Source organism: Anolis carolinensis, unplaced genomic scaffold (genome assembly GCF_035594765.1).
Source record: "Anolis carolinensis isolate JA03-04 unplaced genomic scaffold, rAnoCar3.1.pri scaffold_11, whole genome shotgun sequence".
In the NCBI taxonomy this organism is placed as follows: Eukaryota; Metazoa; Chordata; class Lepidosauria; order Squamata; family Dactyloidae; genus Anolis; species Anolis carolinensis.
Window position 1 is genome coordinate 2,962,018 of NW_026943822.1, and position 19,528 is coordinate 2,981,545.

The 19,528-nt window shown below is 42.2% G+C and overlaps 1 protein-coding gene across 1 annotated transcript in view; it reads right to left on the reverse strand.

Moving 5' to 3' along the window:
• pcsk6 (proprotein convertase subtilisin/kexin type 6) overlaps positions 1–19,528 on the reverse strand; it is a 330,770-nt gene that overhangs the window by 242,846 nt on the left and 68,396 nt on the right. Inside the window, 5 exon segments of the mRNA XM_062963634.1 lie at positions 2,388–2,576; positions 4,558–4,675; positions 6,671–6,774; positions 15,048–15,148; positions 18,039–18,251. Coding sequence (XP_062819704.1) covers positions 2,388–2,576; positions 4,558–4,675; positions 6,671–6,774; positions 15,048–15,148; positions 18,039–18,251 — 725 coding nt within the window.

A 19,528-nucleotide genomic window follows, 5' to 3' on the forward strand; every position in this document is an offset into this window, starting at 1 on the left:
GCCCCTTTTGGGTGGTCCAGGGTTCGTTTTGCCCCTTTGAGCCTGTTTAGAAGTTGTTTAAGGCCCCTTTAGGGTGGTCCAGGGTTCGTTTTGCCCCTTTGGGCCTGTTTAGAAGTTGTTTAAGGCCCCTTTTGGGTGGTCCAGGGTTTGTTTTGCCCGTTTGAGCCTGTTTAGAAGTTGTTTAAGGCCCCTTTAGGGTGGTCCAGGGTTCGTTTTGCCCCTTTGAGCCTGTTTAGAAGTTGTTTAAGGCCCCTTTAGGGTGGTCCAGGGTTCGTTTTGCCCCTTTGGGCCTGTTTAGAAGTTGTTTAAGGCCCCTTTAGGGTGGTCCAGGGTTTGTTTTGCCCCTTTGAGCCTGTTTAGAAGTTGTTTAAGGCCCCTTTTGGGTGGTCCAGGGTTCGTTTTGCCCCTTTGGGCCTGTTTAGAAGTTGTTTAAGGCCCCTTTAGGGTGGTCCAGGGTTCGTTTTGCCCCTTTGAGCCTGTTTAGAAGTTGTTTGGGGCCCCTTTAGGGTGGTCCAGGGTTCGTTTTGCCCCTTTGAGCCTGTTTAGAAGTTGTTTAAGGCCCCTTTAGGGTGGTCCAGGGTTCGTTTTGCCCCTTTGAGCCTGTTTAGAAGTTGTTTAAGGCCCCTTTAGGGTGGTCCAGGGTTCGTTTTGCCCCTTTGGGCCTGTTTAGAAGTTGTTTAAGGCCCCTTTAGGGTGGTCCAGGGTTCGTTTTGCCCCTTTGAGCCTGTTTAGAAGTTGTTTGGGGCCCCTTTAGGGTGGTCCAGGGTTCGTTTTGCCCCTTTGGGCCTGTTTAGAAGTTGTTTGGGGCCCCTTTAGGGTGGTCCAGGGTTCGTTTTGCCCCTTTGGGCCTATTTAGAAGTTGTTTGGGGCCCCTTTAGGGTGGTCCAGGGTTCGTTTTGCCCCTTTGAGCCTGTTTAGAAGTTGTTTGGGGCCCCTTTAGGGTGGTCCAGGGTTCGTTTTGCCCCTTTGAGCCTGTTTAGAAGTTGTTTGGTGCCCCTTTAGGGTGGTCCAGGGTTCGTTTTGCCCCTTTGAGCCTGTTTAGAAGTTGTTTGGGGCCCCTTTAGGGTGGTCCAGGGTTCGTTTTGCCCCTTTGGGCCTGTTTAGAAGTTGTTTAAGGCCCCTTTAGGGTGGTCCAGGGTTCGTTTTGCCCCTTTGAGCCTGTTTAGAAGTTGTTTAAGGCCCCTTTAGGGTGGTCCAGGGTTTGTTTTGCCCCTTTGAGCCTGTTTAGAATTTGTTTAAGGCCCCTTTAGGGTGGTCCAGGGTTCGTTTTGCCCCTTTGAGCCTGTTTAGAAGTTGTTTGGGGGCTTTTTAGGGTGGTCCAGGGTTCGTTTTGCCCCTTTGGGCCTGTTTAGAAGTTGTTTAAGGCCCCTTTAGGGTGGTCCAGGGTTCGTTTTGCCCCTTTGAGCCTGTTTAGAAGTTGTTTAAGGCCCCTTTAGGGTGGTCCAGGGTTCGTTTTGCCCCTTTGAGCCTGTTTAGAAGTTGTTTAAGGACCCATTAGGGTGGTCCAGGGTTCGGTTTGCCCCTTTAAGCCTGTTTAGAAGTTGTTTAAGGCCCCTTTAGGGTGGTCCAGGGTTCGTTTTGCCCCTTTGAGGCTGTTTAGAAGTTGTTTAAGGCCCCTTTAGGGTGGTCCAGGGTTCGTTTTGCCCCTTTGAGCCTGTTTAGAAGTTGTTTAAGGACCCATTAGGGTGGTCCAGGGTTCGTTTTGCCCCTTTGAGCCTGTTTAGAAGTTGTTTAAGGCCCCTTTAGGGTGGTCCAGGGTTCGTTTTGCCCCTTTGAGCCTGTTTAGAAGTTGTTTAAGACCCCATGAGGGTGGTCCAGGGTTCGTTTTGCCCCTTTGGGCCTGTTTAGAAGTTGTTTAAGGCCCCTTTAGGGTGGTCTAGGGTTCGTTTTGCCCCTTTGGGCCTGTTTAGAAGTTGTTTAAGGCCTCTTTAGGGTGGTCCAGGGTTCGTTTTGCCCCTTTGAGCCTGTTTAGAAGTTGTTTGGGACCCCTTTAGGGTGGTCCAGGGTTCGTTTTGCCCCTTTGAGCCTGTTTAGAAGTTGATTAAGGCCCCTTTAGGGTGATCCAGTTCTAAGCAGATAATATAAGATTATCAGTATAATATGTAATAATTACTGTGATATAATAATACAGAACAATATAATCTCTAAAATCAGGACAGTAAATAAGGAACAACACTCTGAAAGCATAAGCCACAGCAACGCGTGGCCGGGCAAAGCTAGTATTCAGATAAATATATCATATATTGCAAGCAATGGCCTCCAGGCTCCAATGCCGGCTTGACCTTGACCTGATTAAAAGCCAGGGGAGGCCTTTTCAGCTCCTAAATAAGGGCTGAAAAACCCGGCTTATCTTCGAGTATATACGGTATTTCTACAATGAAACTCACCTCCTTCCCAGGAGTTGAGATTTAGTCCCAGAAGGCGATATTAGGTTTATCTGGAGGTCTCCCCGCCGAGGGTGCGCAATAGAAACTCTGACAACAACGTGTTCCAGGTAAGACACGTGATGATCCAGCTGGTCAGCACAGGCGTTGGTTACAGTTGCGGTCCGCACTGTCTTGTTGGCAGGAATGACCCTAAAGATGGCAAAGCCAAGTAAAGTACAACCATCAGGACCCTAGATTCCATATGGGAAGTTTTTACAGAGAGAGACAGAGCTATTGTTGAAAATAGAAATCTTCTCAAGCCTCCACTAGTTATTTGTGTTAGCGAGAATAGCGGAATCCAGCAGCGTCCAGTTAACACCATGTGCAAAAGACTCACACCAGGCAGAGGAATTGAAAGAACATAAGAACTTTACTCTTGCTTGTTGAGTTGAAATATAAAACAGTTCTGCAATCGTGCAATGTCCATGTAGTTGCATAAGATCAATAACATCAGCATTCTATTTACAGCATAGCATATTCAAACTGCTATTTGACCGTAGCTAGAGAGCTTCTCCATTTCTGTGCTCTCCCCGCAAGCTCAATTACCAACTGACAAACCCAGCCATCTGCCAGCAAACCGATACATTGTTTGAGGCGTGGCTTGCCTCTGCAAAAAGCTCAGCTCCCTTTTTGCAGAGATCTTTTTGCAAGCAACTTTGCAAGGATTTCTTTACACACACACATAGCAATTTGGCGCAATAATTTGTTATGTATATAATTCAAATTGCTTACTGTATTGTTTCCTTAGCTCTTTGTTGTGGGAGGGACCGCAGACCATGTGTTCAGGTCTGAGCTTATTCAGGACTCAGATTCCATTTTAGAAACAGTATACTTTAGACTTCAGCAGGAACAATATGCTTAGAGACTCCACTGGACTTTCAGATTAGATAGAGACTCTATTAGACTCTCAGAACAGGGAGATGCTTTAGATCAGTGGTTCCCAGTGGTTCTATATAGGATTTGCAGAGACTTCCAAAAATATGACAATAAATTCTTATATAAAAATAATGTATATATATGGCTACAGATATACAGGTACATAGATCTATATGTATATAGGATTTGCAAAGACCTGCAAATATATAAGGGGAAAATTCATATATAAAATTAACTAGCTGTGCCCGGCCACGCGTTGCTGTGGTGAATTATGGTGGTATGGGAAATAAAGCATTGAGGAATTGGTGGTAGTTAAGGTAAAGGGTAAAGGTTTTCCCCTGACATTAAGTCCATTATAAATGGGTTATATAGCTGAGTCTGCACTGCCATATAATCCAGTTAAAATCAGATAATCTGTATTTTATAGGCAGTGTGGAAGAGGCCTAAGTGAGGCCTAACTCGGCCTGTCCCCTGGGCTGAGTGGGTTGCTAGGAGACCAAGTGGGCGGAGCTTAGTCTTCTAACTGGCAGCAATTGGATAAAAACAATTATTCCTCTCCCTCTAATTAGGACTTTATTTTTGTTTTCTTTTTGTTGTATCAACCTAGAGGCATGGATGAGGGGTTGTGCTGTCAAGTTTAGTGTTTCTGGGATGTGTAGTTTTGTTGTTTTGTCCTAGGCCGAAATTCATTACCCTTTTATATATATAGATGTAGGTAGATAGATAGATAGATAGATAGATAGATAGATAGAGGTACATAAGGATTGCAAAAGCTTGCAAGGAGTTAATGCCTATATATCTGTAGGAGAGTTTAACAAATATTTCAGGGGAAAATGCTTTCATAAGATTAATGAATATATATTTTTCTTCTTCTTGACTTTCAAGGGCGTCTTTCCCTTTTCAAAACATTCTCTTGATTAAGAGCGAAGGAAGCTTTGCAAAAGAAAACACACTGATAAGGGAGGAGAGAAATAGATAATCTATTGCAAGCAATAGCCTGCAGACTCTGTTGCCGGCCTTAACCTTGACCCGATTATAAGCCGAGGGAGGCTTTTGCAGCTTAAAAAAAGGGCTGAAAAACTCGGCTTATCTTCGAGTATATATGGTAGTTTCAGCTACAAGAAAACCAGACCTGCATAACTAAGGTTGCTGACAAGTATATAATGGCTTGTATTATGAGTTACTGGCTTGATGTTACTGCAACAGAAGGATCTTTTGATGGGGAGTTATTAGTGGTGCGCCAGTCCATACTCACCATGTTTTTTTATTTGAGGTTCCCACACAAATGTGCTGGGCAGGGACGGTTTGCCACTTCTTCGCTTCCACCACGAGAGCTTCTGCGTCCACCAGGCCAAACCCATACAAATGGCTAACTGGAAAAGACAAGTGTCTCAGAGAATCACTGGTTTATTAAAGGACTGTTATCATTCACAAGCTAGAGAAAAGGCAGGCTTTAAACCATAACAGTTTCTTTTTATGCACGCATTCCACAGATTCCTGATCTTATTCTGTCTCGTCTTCACTCATGGATGCTTCAGCTCCTTCTCTTGTACAGGTTTGTATAATAAAAACATACTGTATTGTTAAAGGTAAAAGAAAGAAAGAAAGAAAGATTTTTTAAAATTATTTTGCTTTGCTTCTTGGCTTCCAACAGCCCAAATCTGTTGAGATTTAGCTGGAACTTCAGATTGACTCTGATGAGGATGATGGGATTCATGTTCACAATCAGTGTGATGCCTAGGGCACCTTTGGCCCCTGACCCTGTGGCCATTACTGTCCAGGATGAAGAAGACTTTGGTTTTCTCCCACGTCAGCAAGATTCAACTCCTTTCCAGATGCCTTCTGTTGACATCTCCGAGCCAGAGCCAATTAAGGATGCCCTTGAAACAGTGCCGGCTCTCCCAGATTCTCCTGAAGGTTTAGTGTTTGATGGTAGGGCCTTTTTGAAAACAGACAGATCGCAGAGACAAAGTTTGAGGAGAAGCGCCAGATTAGCGGAGCGTGGTGACTATGGCTAAGCCCAGCTCTCTTGGGAAGAATTTGGGAGTCAGGCACCTGGCGCTGTGACTATGACAAACTCAGTTCTCCTGGGAAGTTTTAAGGAGTCATGCACCTGGTTTGGGGGAGCTTGTGAACTTCAATAAAAGTATTGCGCTGGGAACTTTCCTGCACGGTGTCAACTTTACTTCTGACTGAGAAGCATCATCGTCTCTAGCTCTTGGAATCCAAGCGGCCTGAAGGTGCACTACTCTTAGTAGACCGGGCGCCGGTCTACCTCCTTGCCCAAGTTTGGACTGCGTTTCAGCTCCTGCACATCTAGTTCATGCTTTGCCCTGAAATCCTGCTTTCCGACATTTACTCCAGATAACTCTTTCATGCCACTTTGCTCTTGTTCCCCACTCAATACTCAAGCCGAGTTTGAGTGTGTTTCGGTTTTGGGACTTTGGACTTTAATATTGGACATAAGACTTTCATCTATTGGACTAATTTTGATCTTTCCTGAAAGGTCAATTGCTTATTCAACTTTGCTGCTTATTTCCTTTTGGAACTTTATTTGCTTCAATAAAGATATTATATTGTTATTGGCCTCTATGTTTGTTTTTTGTGCTCTCGCTGCCTAGGGGTGTAACAATCAGGTTCAAAATGTCTCTGTTGTAGAAGATAAGTTCTCAGTCTGATAATGAAGCTCAGCAAACTAACGAGCAGGCTGACATTGACAAAACAGGTTCCTTAGATCTTGCTGACCGTTTGGAATTCAGGGTTCAGAGGAGTGGGAAAATTGCAAATCATGAAAGCATTTCTCTGGCCTCTAGCCTCCCTCTTGTTTGCAATTATCCCACTCCTCCAAACCCTGAATTCCAAACAGAACCTTGGATAAGCAAATATCTTGGATAATAAGGAGGGATTAAGGAAAAGCCTATTAAACATTAAATTAGGTTATGATTTTATAAATTAAGCACCAAAACATCATGTTAGACAACAAATTTGACAGAAAAAGTAGTTCAATACGCAGTAATGTTATATCGTAATTACTGTATTTACAAATTTAGCACCAAAATATCATGATGTATTGAAACCATTGACTACAAAAATGGCTTGGATAATCCAGAACCTTGGATAAGCGAGTCTTGGATAAGCGAGCCTCTACTGTAGGTAGATCATGCTAATTAATAGTAAGGCAGTTTTTGTTCAGGAAGGGGGAGAAAAAGGCAACTGATTTTCTATATGGCACAAGCATCTCCAGTGATTCCTATAGAGCAACGAACTTGCAGTTATCACCTCTCCTCTTTCTTTTTTATTTCCTCAGAGAAATCTTCTTTTTGGTTTATTGGAAACCTGCAAATAAACATCATGTCATATTGGCTCACCTCGACGTCCAACTCCGTTGGTTTTCCAGTCGGGGGCCAAAAGGTGTGCAGGCCGCGATGTTTTGATGAGCAAGTGCTGGACGTCTCGCCAGGTCAGCAAAGGGCTGAAGACAAACAAAGGAAATTGAAGATCAACAGATATAACATTTCAAAACACAGCAAATCTGGGCAATATTATTAATGGGGCTTTTAAACGATAGCATCTCCATTTCTAACCAAAGAGCCGGCGTTGTCCGTAGACACCTCCTAGGTCATATGGCCACCAGCATGACTGCATAGAGCACTGTTACCTTCCCGCTGGAGCAATACCTATTGATCTACTCACATTTATTTAGTTATTTATTTACTACATTTATATCCCGCCCTTCTCACCCCGAAGGGGACTCAGAGTGGCTTACAAATAATATTTACATACAATGTATTATATTATTAGCATAGCAGAATATTAGCATTAAATTACTATATTGTACTATGTCATTCCACTGTAATATTATTAGTAATATTACATTTAATATATAATATACTAGCTGTGCCCGGCCACGCATTGCTGTGGCAAAGCGGTGGTGGTATTGGTTAAAAATTGTTGTGTAATTTTTATTCGACGTTATTTGCAATTTTTTATTAATTTTATTGTAAGTTATATTTTTATTTATTATATTTTATTATTTTCTTGTATTATTTTTAGTTATTTTCTGTTATTATAGTATTTTATTGTATTAATTTTTAGTGTTTTTTATTATTTTTTATTGGGTTGCTAGGAGACCAAGTTGGAGGAGCTTAGCCTTCTAACTGGCAGCAATTGGATAAAAGCAATTACTCCTCTCTCTCTAATTAGGACTTTATTTTTCTTTTCTTTTTGTTGTATCAACCTAGAGGCGTGGATGATGGGTTGTGTTGTCAAATTTCGAGGTTGGGGGGCCTGTAGTTTTGTGGGTCGCCGTTATGCCATCACTCTTTTATATATATAGATAATTACTGTATATACTCGAATATAACCCGACCCGAATATAAGCTGAGGCACTTAATTTTACCACAAAAAATCTGGGAAAACATTGACTCCAGTATAAGCTGAGACATCAATAAAATTACATTGAGGCATCAGTAGGTTAAATGTCTTTGAATATTTACATAAAGCTCAAATTTAAGATAAGACTGTCCAACTCTGATCAATTCATTATTCTCATCTTCTTCAATAGAAATGTGCTTATGTATCCTTTTAATAATAATAGTGTAAAATAATACATACAATAATACAAATAATAATAATAATAAATACAGGAAAATAATACATGTAGTAATAAATAGAGTAAAATAATAAATATAATAATAATAAGATCAGAGTGAAATAATAAATGCATTAATAATAATAATAAAAAATAGAGTAAAATAAATGTAATAGCAACAATAATAGAGAAAAATAATAAATGTAATAATACCAATAAAGATAGAGAAAAATAATAAATGTACCATATATTCTCGAGTATAAGCTGATCCAAATATAATCCAACCAGGATTCTCACCCGAGTATAAGCCGAGAGGGGTTTCTTCAGTCTTAAAAAGAGGGCTGAAAAACTAGGCTTATACTCAAGTATATACAGTAATATTAATATTATTAAATTAATATTATTAAATATTATTATCAGTATTATATCGTAATACATTATAATATCAATATTATATGTATATACAATATATTATTATTACCCTATACCAGGGGTCCCCAAACTAAGGCCCGGGGGCCGGATGCGGCCCTCCAAGGTCATTTACCTGGCCCCCGCCCTCAGTTTTATAATATAATATTTTATATCATTTTAAATAATATATTGTATATACATATAATATTGATAATAATTTTATAATGTTATACAAAATAATACTAATAATAATGTCATATAATAATATTAATTATATGTTATATATTACATATAGTGATATAATTCAATATAGTAATATATAATGCTAATGTGATATGCTAACAATATAATATATTGTATGTACATACAGCTGCTCTGAGTCCCCTTCGGGGTGAGAAGGGCGGGATATAAATGTAATAAATAAATGTAGTAAATGAATAAATAAATAATTTTAGACTTAAAAGATAAAGGTAAAGGTTTCTCCTGACGTTAAGTCCAGTTGTATCCAACTCTGGGGTTGGTGCTCATCTCCATTCTAAGCCGAAGAGCCGGAGTTGTCCATAGACACCTCCAAGGTCATGTGACTGTCATGACTGCATGGAATGCCGTTATTTTCCCGCCAGAGCGGTACCTATTGATCTACTCACATTTGCATGTTTCTGAACTGCTAGGTTGGCAGAAGCTGGAGCTAACAGCGGGCACTCACTCTGCTTCCCGGGTTTGAACCTGGGACTTTTCGGCCCACAAGTTCAGCAGCTCAGCGCTTTAACACACTGAGCCACCGGAGGCTCCAATTTTAGACTTAGGCTCACCCAAAGTCTGGCCTATACCATACCAATGGAGAGAGTCAGAAACATTGGGATTTCCGTAGGTATATAGATTATTATTATTTGACTTATAGCCATTTGACACCACTTTAACTGCCATAGTTAATTCATATGGAATTCTGGGATTTGCAGTTTGCTGTGGAAGCAGGGCTCTCTGATAGAGAAGCTCATGAAGCTGCAAATCCCAGAATTCTATAGCATTGGCAGTTAATGTGGTGTCAGTGCAGATACCTTTTTGGACTGTAACTCCAAGCAGCTGTGCTCGCTAGGGAACTATAACTCCCACAAACCCTAAGGATGCCGGGTTAGGCTGGGATGTTCTCAGCTGCCAGGAGGAAGTGTTAGAAGCCTCTGGTTTTGCCCCAAAAGTGTTCTCCAAAGCATCCAAAGCGCCCATTTCCATAATTATATCCAGCATTTAGCAACCAAAAAGCAAAACAAAGCTCAACTTGTGTTCTCCCTCGCAATAAAAACTAAACATCAGAGGACTCGGCATCATTTACTGTGCTTGGTCCCGGGTACTTAATGGTGCGTTTTATGTCAAAGAGCTAAACAATGCTCCAAATTTACAGGCCTAACTTTCCCCAATTTATTTGTAATGAACGCTGTCCTCTTTTGAAACAGCGCAAGCACAACACGTCTTTGAAAATGGAGCCAATCTATCTCGAAATGTGGAAAGGGTGGGTGGGCAGGGGCCTGCTGCCAGCTCGCTTCATCCTGGCAAGACGTTTCCATGTCTTTGGTCACAATAACGTAAGAAATTAACCGTCTTGGCCGCTGCGCATTCACAGCAGCTAACGATATATTGGCAGCGAGAGCCAAAGTCGCAGCATGGGAGCATTAAAAGCAGTCGGCAGCCTGGGTTGCATTTCCTCTTCCCTGCTCTTCCTCATTCTAAGTATAAACACGGCCAAGAGAAGTCCGGGGGTGCATTCGTGTTTTGGAATCAATGCAGTTTGACACCATGGTTCAATGCTATAGAAGAATGGGAGTTGTTGTTTTACAAGGTCTTCTTCTGCAAAAGAGTTTGGTGCACCAAAAGCAAGAGGCAGAAGACCTGATCCTTGCAACCCAGGAGCAAGTCATCATAACAAATGCAATTAAGGCCAAGATACTGCTGGCATTAAAAACTGGACACAGGAGGAACTGGACAATTTGGACAAAAAAACAAGAAAACTCATGACCATTCATCATTTGCTGCACCCTCGCAGTGATGTTGACCGGCTATATCTGCCTAGAAGATCAGGGGCAGAGGACTCTTACAAGTCAAACAAGCAGTCAAAGAAGAAGAACATGCCCTGGCAGAATATGGAAAGCAAAGTGAAGAACCTGCTTTGATTGAAGTCAAAAATCAGAAACTCATTAAAGCACAGCAGACAAAAAACCAGTACAAGAAAACCGCACTACAAACTAGAGCTGACAGCTGGCACAACAAAACATTGCATGGAAAGTTCCTTGACAAAATTGAAGGAAAAGCTGATAAGGAGAAGACCTGGCTCTGGCTCACGAATGGGACCCTGAAGAAGGAGACAGAAGGCCTGATCCTTGCAGCCCAGGAACAAGCCATCAGGACAAATGCAATTAAGGCCAAGATCGAAAAATCAGCTGATGACCCAAAATGCAGACTGTGCAAGGAAACCGACCAAACCATTGATCATATCCTCAGCTGCTGTAAGAAAATCGCACAGACAGACTACAAACAGAGACACTTTGGCCATTTAATCCAACCCCCTTCTGCCTTTGTGCACCAAAAGCAATAGCAAAGCACCCCTTAATAATTAATTATTAATTAAATAATAATTAAAATACAGTTATAAACACAAGCAAAGTTTTGGAAGGCGCACACCAGGCGAGGGAGGAGGCGGGAAAGGCGCATGTGTTGTGAGTGAGGATGCGGGAAAGGCTTCCATTGTGAGGGCCGGATACATGGCTTTGATGGGCCACATATGGACCGCAGGCTGTAGTTTAGGGACCCTGGCTTACAGATTCCTCCTAAACATTAGGAAGAACTTCCTGACGGTAAGAACTGTTCAACACTATAATCTATATATATAAAAGAGTGATGGCATCAGGGCAGCAGACAAAACAACAAAACTACAGGCCCCCCAACCTTGAAATTTGACAACACAACCCATCATCCACGGCTCTAGGTTGATACCACAAAAAGAAAAGAAAAATAAAGTCCTAATTAGAGGGAGAGCAATAATTGATTTTTATCCAATTGCTGCCAGATAGAAGGCTAAGCTCCACCCACTTGGGTCTACTAGCAACTGATTCACCCCAGGGGACAGGCAGACTTTGGCTTCACTTAGGCCTCTTCCACAGATTATCTAATTAATATTGCAAAGAACACTACTCTGAAAACAAGGGAATTCCAGACTGGAAACAATCCGGGCCAGCTAACACCTCCCAACAAAAAATTCACTCAGGAAGGAAACAGCTAGGCTTTAAAGATGCAAGGCCATTACATCCTAATCATTTCCCCTAATTGCAGCATTAATACTTGCCTCCAACAGACAAAAAAAATCAGAAATATTGTATATTCACAACCTTTACAAAATAATATCCCCTGATGGCGCAGTGTGTTAAAGCTTCTGGACCGAAAGGTCGCAGGTTTGAATTGGGGGAGTGGAGAGAGCCCCCACTGTTAGCCCCAGCTTCTGCCAACCCAGAAGTTCGAAAACATGCAAATGAGAGTAGATGAATAGGTACTGCTCCAGCGGGAAGATGACGGCGCTCCATGCAGTCATGCCACATGACCTTGGAGGAGTCTATGGACAATGCCGGCTCTTTGGCTTAGAAATGGAGATGAGCACCAACCCCCAGAGTCAGACATGACTGGGCTTAACATCAGGGGAAAACCTTTACCCTTTACCTTAACTACTACCAATTCCTCAATACTTTATTTCCCATACCACCAGACTTCGCCACAGCAACGCGTGGCCGGGCACAGCTAGTACACCATAAAAGTGACAGATAGATGATACTGCTGTTCTCAGGTCCCAAAGGCACCAATACCAGGAGTCAGGAAACAAGAAAAGGAGGCTGCTAATGCGCTCATGCTCTGTCTTGTGGGGTTTCCCAAAAGGCATCTGGTTTGCTATGGTGGAAAACAGGATGTTGGATGAATAAAGCTCTAGCTTGATCTAGCCTGTCTCCTTTTATGAGGCTGCTTAAAAGCAAGCATTTGTGGTGGGACATACCGGAAGGAGCCTAGTTGTCCACGTCATGCAGTTGCATCCAATTAAAAGGAATTTAGTCCATGAAAGCTTCTCCCACCAGGAATCTGTTTTACGTTTTTAAAACATTTGCATTTGCTACTCTTTAAGAATCGATCTTTTGTTTTGTTTTTTAAAACAATAACAAAAACAAAACTGGGGATATTTTGTAGAAATGTTTTCATAACTTTTTGAACAGCTGTGTTAATAGATACGTTTGACTCTTCCCTTTCCCTGTGTTGTGACTCAGCCTTTGTGTGACTCTGATGAGGATTCTGGGAGGCAGTTTCAAGATGATGGGGATTCAGGTTCAGGATGAGTTTCAAGATGACTCTGATGGGGATTATGGGATTCAGGTGCAGGATGTCCTTGCTGTGGGAGATGAGGAGCAGGGAAGCTTTCCCATGGGAAGAAATGATGTTGTTACTGATGATGATTTTCAGGTGCAAGAAGCAGAAAGGGAGAGTAGCTCCCAGCTTGATAACACTAAAAAGCCCTGTGGTCTTGAAAGTGATGATGAGGCCGTGCCTCTAGATCGGGCTAGTTGTTTGGAATTTCGGGGGTTGCATAGAAGCCTCAGAATAGCAAATAAGAGGGAGGTCAAAGGGCAAAGAAATGCCTTCATGGGATGCTATTAAAACAGTCTGTTTTATCCTAACCTATCAAAGCAATTCCTCGCTTGAATCAAAAACTAAGTCTGCTTTCCTGCTTTATCTTATAGCTTGGATGTATCCTCATTCCCAGGACTTTGGTTTTGTTTTAAGGACCTTCCTTCCTGCCTAATGTTTCCATGGATTTGTTCTTATAGCCTTGTTTTTGTAACTATCTTTTGGAATTGAACGTTTACCTTTTATGAACTATCTTTTCCTTATTTCCTATGAATGAATGAATGGTTTATTGTACTAGCCATAGGCCATGGCATCAGTAATTACAACCTTTATAAGCTCTTTCCAATATAAACATTAAAACTTGTTAAAAAATTTAAAACTAGCTCTTTAAAATTATGATAGCAGCAACATAACAATGACAGTGTCTGATTTGTATCATCCCAAACCATCACCATTTCCATTTCTGTCCTCAAGTCTGGATTTTACTACTTTAGCTCTGATCTTTTGGGCTGCAATTGCAAATGTGGCAACCTTTAGTGTTATATTTTTGGAATAATCTGCTAGCAAGTGACAGATCACAGCAGATTGTTGCCATGCTGCCCTTTCTTCCAAGAGTGTTCCCAGGAGATTTTTCCTAGGATCATTATACAAGGGGCAATGTAGCAGATAGTGTGTTAGATCTTCTTTTTCCCCGTGCCACAAATGCAAAGTCGTTGGACATGGTTTCTCTTCAGATCGTATTTCCTAAGAAACTACAAATGACTACGATCTGTGTGCAGCCTGGTGTCTTTAGCAAGGTGAAGCTAACCTGAGGTGCGACACTCTGCATCTCTAGAAGTCAAATCAGATGAAAAGTCAGATGAAAATGGAGTGGGAAGTGTCTTCCTCAAAATGCAGCACATCTGAAAATCCCTGGGCTCTCATGCTGGGTTCCTTGGCCCCTTCTACACTGCCTTATAATCCAGATTGTCAAAGCAACAACAACAACAACAACAACAACATTTATCACAGTCCATAGACCCATCAGAAAACATTATCAAAGCAGATAATCACAGGGACACCTCAGCAAGCGAGAATCCAAAAGTGGCAGGCTAAAACCTGGAACCTCAAGCCATGGCCGATACCGAATGAGAGACTCACTCCTGGGCAGGCAGAAGGCTGGGCGACTTGGAAGGTGCTGAACAGGCTGCGTTCTGGCACCACGAGGTGCAGAGCCAATCTTAGAAAATGGGGTTTCAAAGGAGTCCACGACATGCAAAAGCGGAGAAGAGCAAACCACAGACCACTGATTACAATGCAGCTTGAGTCCTGCCACATGCACAACGGAGGACCCTCTTAAAGCAACACCAGAGGCACTCCAAGTGGACAGCTTCTGGTCAAAGGAAATTTAGCACAATGCCAAGTTATTAACTTGGTGTTTTTAAATACATGACAACTGTACCATCTATTCAGGTCCTCACAGTTGAACACAGAATCCAGATGCTTATTTTTGTTAGGAATGGACGAGCTGTTAAGCTATAATCACCCTCTTTATGAAGTAAATTCCCATTAAAATAGCAGAGTAAAAATATGCAACAGCGGTGAGACAGTGTGAATTTCGGAAGGCCTCTTTGTCATCAGGAAGGCAAAGGGATGCAAAGTTAGCTTGATGGATAGAAAAGGTTCGGACCTAGCTAGCTAATCTATCCTGTTCTAATACACATAGACGGATTAAAATAACAAAGCTCTAGATAGCTACATCTTGACTAATAGAGGACAGAGGTGCATCCTCTCTGGAACAAAGCAGGAAGCTGGAAGGAATGGCGACCAACCTCGTGGGTTGCTTCTTCTCTAGGGCCATAAACATTACAAAAGCTTAATTGGGGAAGTTACGTCAAAGCCCTAGGAGAGATCACATTTCTAAAGCATCAAAGGGGTGGGTTGACCTAAACAGGACATAAGGGAGGAAACAATAGTGAATCCTATCTAGGCTTGCTTTGGAAACGGGGAAAGGATTCCCTCAATCTAACTCCATCATCTATCTGACTACATTTAGACTTGAGTAGTACAGGATGATTCCCAACAATTTTAACCATAAAGAGAGGACTTACTTGGCCTCCAGAGCCAGCGCAATGATCCCTGCCACCATGGGGGCCGACACGGAGGTCCCGGTGTGGCCATCTGTGCAACGCTTCCTCAGGTCTGTGGTGACCTAAAGAAAGAATTGGCGTGGCTATTAAGTGGGAGATGCAAGGTGAAGAAACCCAGATTCAAATCCAAGCATCCATTCCTGAAGGAGTCCATAATACCCTCCTGAAATATAATTATACAAAGTAAAGCAAAAATTTGCATTTGCGGTCTTAAATTGCATAGGCAATTCTCTTCCGCTGCTAACGGTCGGGGCTTTCTACAAAAATTATGCCAAGCCAATTTTCTTTATGCTCGCAGAATGAAAAGCAATAAGATCACATCCGCCTTTCCAGCTTTTGTTGGGTAAGGTCTGCCCATCTGTTCGGGTTCTCTCTATAACTACAGAAGCACAACAAATATCACTAAACAGCTGAAACATGTTGACTTTCAGAAGTACTTTCATATATACGAGGGCTATCCAGAAAGTAGATTACACTTTGGAATTAAAAATGAACAAAGTATAGGAGAAAACATTTACCATATGCAGTTGAAAGCCAGACCCAAATACCAATTCTCAACATAGTCGCCATTCAAATCTAGGCAGTTATCATAGCAATGAATGGGCTTGGCAACTCCTTCCCCACAAAACTCTGCCGCTTGCATCCTCAACAGAGCGTTTTGGTGACGATGCGCAGTTGCGGGTAGGGGTGACCGGCTGGTTGAGGATGCAAGCGGCAGAGTTTTGTGGGGAAGGAGTTGCCAAGCCCATTCATCGCTATGATAAGTTCCTAGATTTGAATGGCAACTACGTTGAGAAGTGGTATTTGGGTGTGGCTTTCAACTGCATATGGTAAATGATTTCTCCTATACTTCGTTCATTTTTAATTCCAAAACGTAATCCACTTTCTGGATAACCCTCGTATCCCGTTTTTTAAACTTTTTCTTAACTTCTTAGAACAGCAGCCTTGAGGCCTTTCCACACATCCATATAATCCAGAATATCAAAGCAGGTAATCCGCAATATCTGCTTTGAACTGGATTATCTGAGTCTACACTGCCGTATAATCCAGTTCAATATGGATTTTATCCTGCTGTGTGGAAGGGGCCTTGGTAGGGATGGGAAACAAACCAAGGACTCCATAAGCTGATGCTGGAGACCTTTATCTTCTGGCATGTAAAGGGAACAACGATCAATACGGAACCAATCCCTGTTATTGACTGAAAATATCGATCCTTTGGATTGGACTGGATATACTTAGTAGAAATACCAAGTGCCTGCCCTTCTCTCCCAGCCCGGTCCAACGATCAGGACATTGGGTTGTTGTATGTCTTTCGGGCTGTGTGGCCATGTTCCAGAAATATTCTCTCCTGACGTTTCGCCCACATCTATGGCAGGCATCCTCAGAGGTTGTGAGGTATGGATAAACTAAGTAAGGAAAGGAAAGAATATATATCTGTGTAGAGTCCAGGGTGTGGCAAGAGTCCTTTGTCACTGCGAAGCCAGCATTAATGTTTCAGTTAATCACCCTAATTAGCATTGGAAAGGTTTTGTCTCTTGCCTGGGGGCATCCTTTGTTCAGTCATTAGCTGCCCTCTGCCCTCAGAGTGTTGGTTCCCATCTACTGTTTAGATTTTTGAGTTTTTTAATACTGGTAGCCAGATTTTGTTCATTTTCATGGTTTCTTCCTTTCTGTTGAAGTTGTCCACATGCTTGTGGATTTCAATGGCTTCTCTGTGTAGTCTGACATAGGGACCACCAAACGCAGCATTGCCCAAACAAGAGTCAAAGAACATGAAAGGCACTGCAGACTAATTCAACCAGAGAAATCAGCCATAGCAGAGCCCTTGATGAACCAGCCTGGACACAGGATATTATTTGAGAACACAGAAATGCTGGACCACTCCAACAACTATCATGTCTGACTACACAGAGAAGCCATTGAAATCCACGAGCATGTGGACAACTTCAATAGAAAGGAAGAAACCATGAAAATGAACAAAATCTGGCTACCAGTATTAAAAAACTCAAAAATCAGAACAGTAGATGGGAACCAACACTCTGAGGGCAGAGGAGCCCCAAGGACGGCTAATGACTGAACAAAGGATGCCCCCAGGCAAGAGACAAAACCTTTCCAATGCTAATTAGGGTGATTAACTGAAACATTAATACTGGCTTCCCAGTGACAAAGGACTCTTGCCACACCCTGGACAGGGGATGATGGGGTGCAGAGTGGATTCCAAAAATTCATCATCCCGGTCTCACCTCCTTATCCAGACTGTCTTCCCATGTGGATAAACAGCACTGGTCAAACACACTCCAGCAGACGAGGGTTCGGTTGAAAATCCAACGGCAATAAATCTTTATTTACATAACTATATACAAATAGAGCAAATCAGTCCTTTCTCCATGAGTGCTCACGCCGAAGCAACTCACACACACACACTGAAAACACTCCTCTGCATTCCACAGACCAAGAAGAAAGTCCCGGTCAAAACAAACTTGACCCCATTGGTCCTGTGATACGTCAATCATAGCAGGCTCTCATTAACTCCATAACTACTGGAATGCCTTGCCGAAAACTAACACATAAGGCATTTCTAATAACCCAGATTGATTTAACATTTCACAATACACAATACCCTGACAGACTCTATACAGATATATATTCTTTCCTTTCCTTACCTAGTTTATCCAAACCTCACAACCTCTGAGGATGCCTGCCATAGATGTGGGTGAAACGTCAGGAGAGAATACTTTTGGAACATGGCCACACAGCCCGAAAGACATACAACAACCCTGTGATCCCTGCCATGAAAGCCTTTGACAACACGATCAGGAAATTCTTGTCCCTTTGTTTTAACTTTCACTTGCATTGTTTGCTTCAGCTCCAGCCTGTCCTAGCTGAGTCTCTCCAGCACGACTGCTCATAGACCTAGGAAACATACACCGATCACGTTCTGGCGTGACTTACAATCTGCCGCTCATAGAAAGCACCGCTGCTGTAGGTGGTGGCAATGGTAGAGGCGCATTCCTCCAGGTACCAGGGCTTGTTCCCATTCTCGGTGGTGCTGCTAATGGAGATGGTGTAGATGCTGTTGGTGTATCCATCGCAGGAGCAGTGGTCCCCTTCTCTGCCACCATTCCCAGAGGCCCAGACGTAAATGGAGCCGCGCCCTTTACGGCCCTACGTCGACAAAAGAAGCAGGTTGAGGATCGTGTGTAATCTGTTTGGATTCCAATATAGGCTGAGTCTCCCTTCATTGGAAATCCAAAATACAGTGTACCCTCACTTATTGCGGGGGTTAGGTTCCAGGACCACCCGCAATAAGTAAAAATCCGCGCAGTAGGGACACTATATTTACTTTAATATTTACACATTACTTTAGTAAAGTAAAGGTTTGCAACAATGGGGGTGTTGGCAACGCAGCGTTTTGGCGACACTGCACAGCTGCGGAAAGGGGAGACCGGCTGGTTGAGGACGCAAGTGGCAGAATTTAGTGGGGAAGGAGTTGCAAAGCTCATTCATCGCTATGGTAAGTGCCTAGATTTGAATGGCGACTACACATTATTTAGTACTTTTATCTAAAGTAATATTTACACATTACTTTAGTAAAGTAAAGGTTTCCAACTATGGGGGTGTGGCTGGCGATGCAGCGTTTTGGCGACACTGCGCAGCTGCGGAGAGGGGAGACCAGCTGGTTGAGGACCCAAGCGGCAGAATTTAGTGGGGAAGGAGTTGCAAAGCTCATTCATCGCTATGGTAAGTGCCTAGATTTGAATGGCGACTATGCTGAGAAGTGGTATTTGGGTGTGGCTTTCAACTGCATATGGTAAATGTTTTCTCCTATAAGGTTGTTGTATGTATTCCAGGCTGTATGGCCATGTTTTAGAAGTATTCTCTCCTGACGTTTTGTCCACATCTATGGCAGGCATCCTCAGAGGTTGCGAGGCATACAACCTCTGAGGATGCCTGCCATAGATGTGGGCGAAACGTCAGGAGAGAATACTTCTAGACCAATGAAGGGCAACCTTTCGCGCTTGGTGTGTCAAAATTCACCAAAAAACCTAGCATGACTTGAGTGGTGTGTCACTTCGAGAAAAAAACCCATAATTTCGCAATATGTATAGTTTAAATAACAAAAATATAGAATTGTAATATATAACTGTATTTAATAAATCAAAAACTATTTACTACCATTATTTCCATGTACAACAATCTATGGCACCTCTCGCAGTTTCCAAGCTGATTTCTCTCTATTGTAGTTTCAATGTAGTCATGAATAATGAATAATATAATAATAATATAATAATATAATAGTAATAATATGATAATATACTACAATAATAGAATGATATTTTTATATATACATACACACACACACACACACACACACACACACACACACACACACACATATATATATATATATATATATATATATATATATATATAAATGTAAT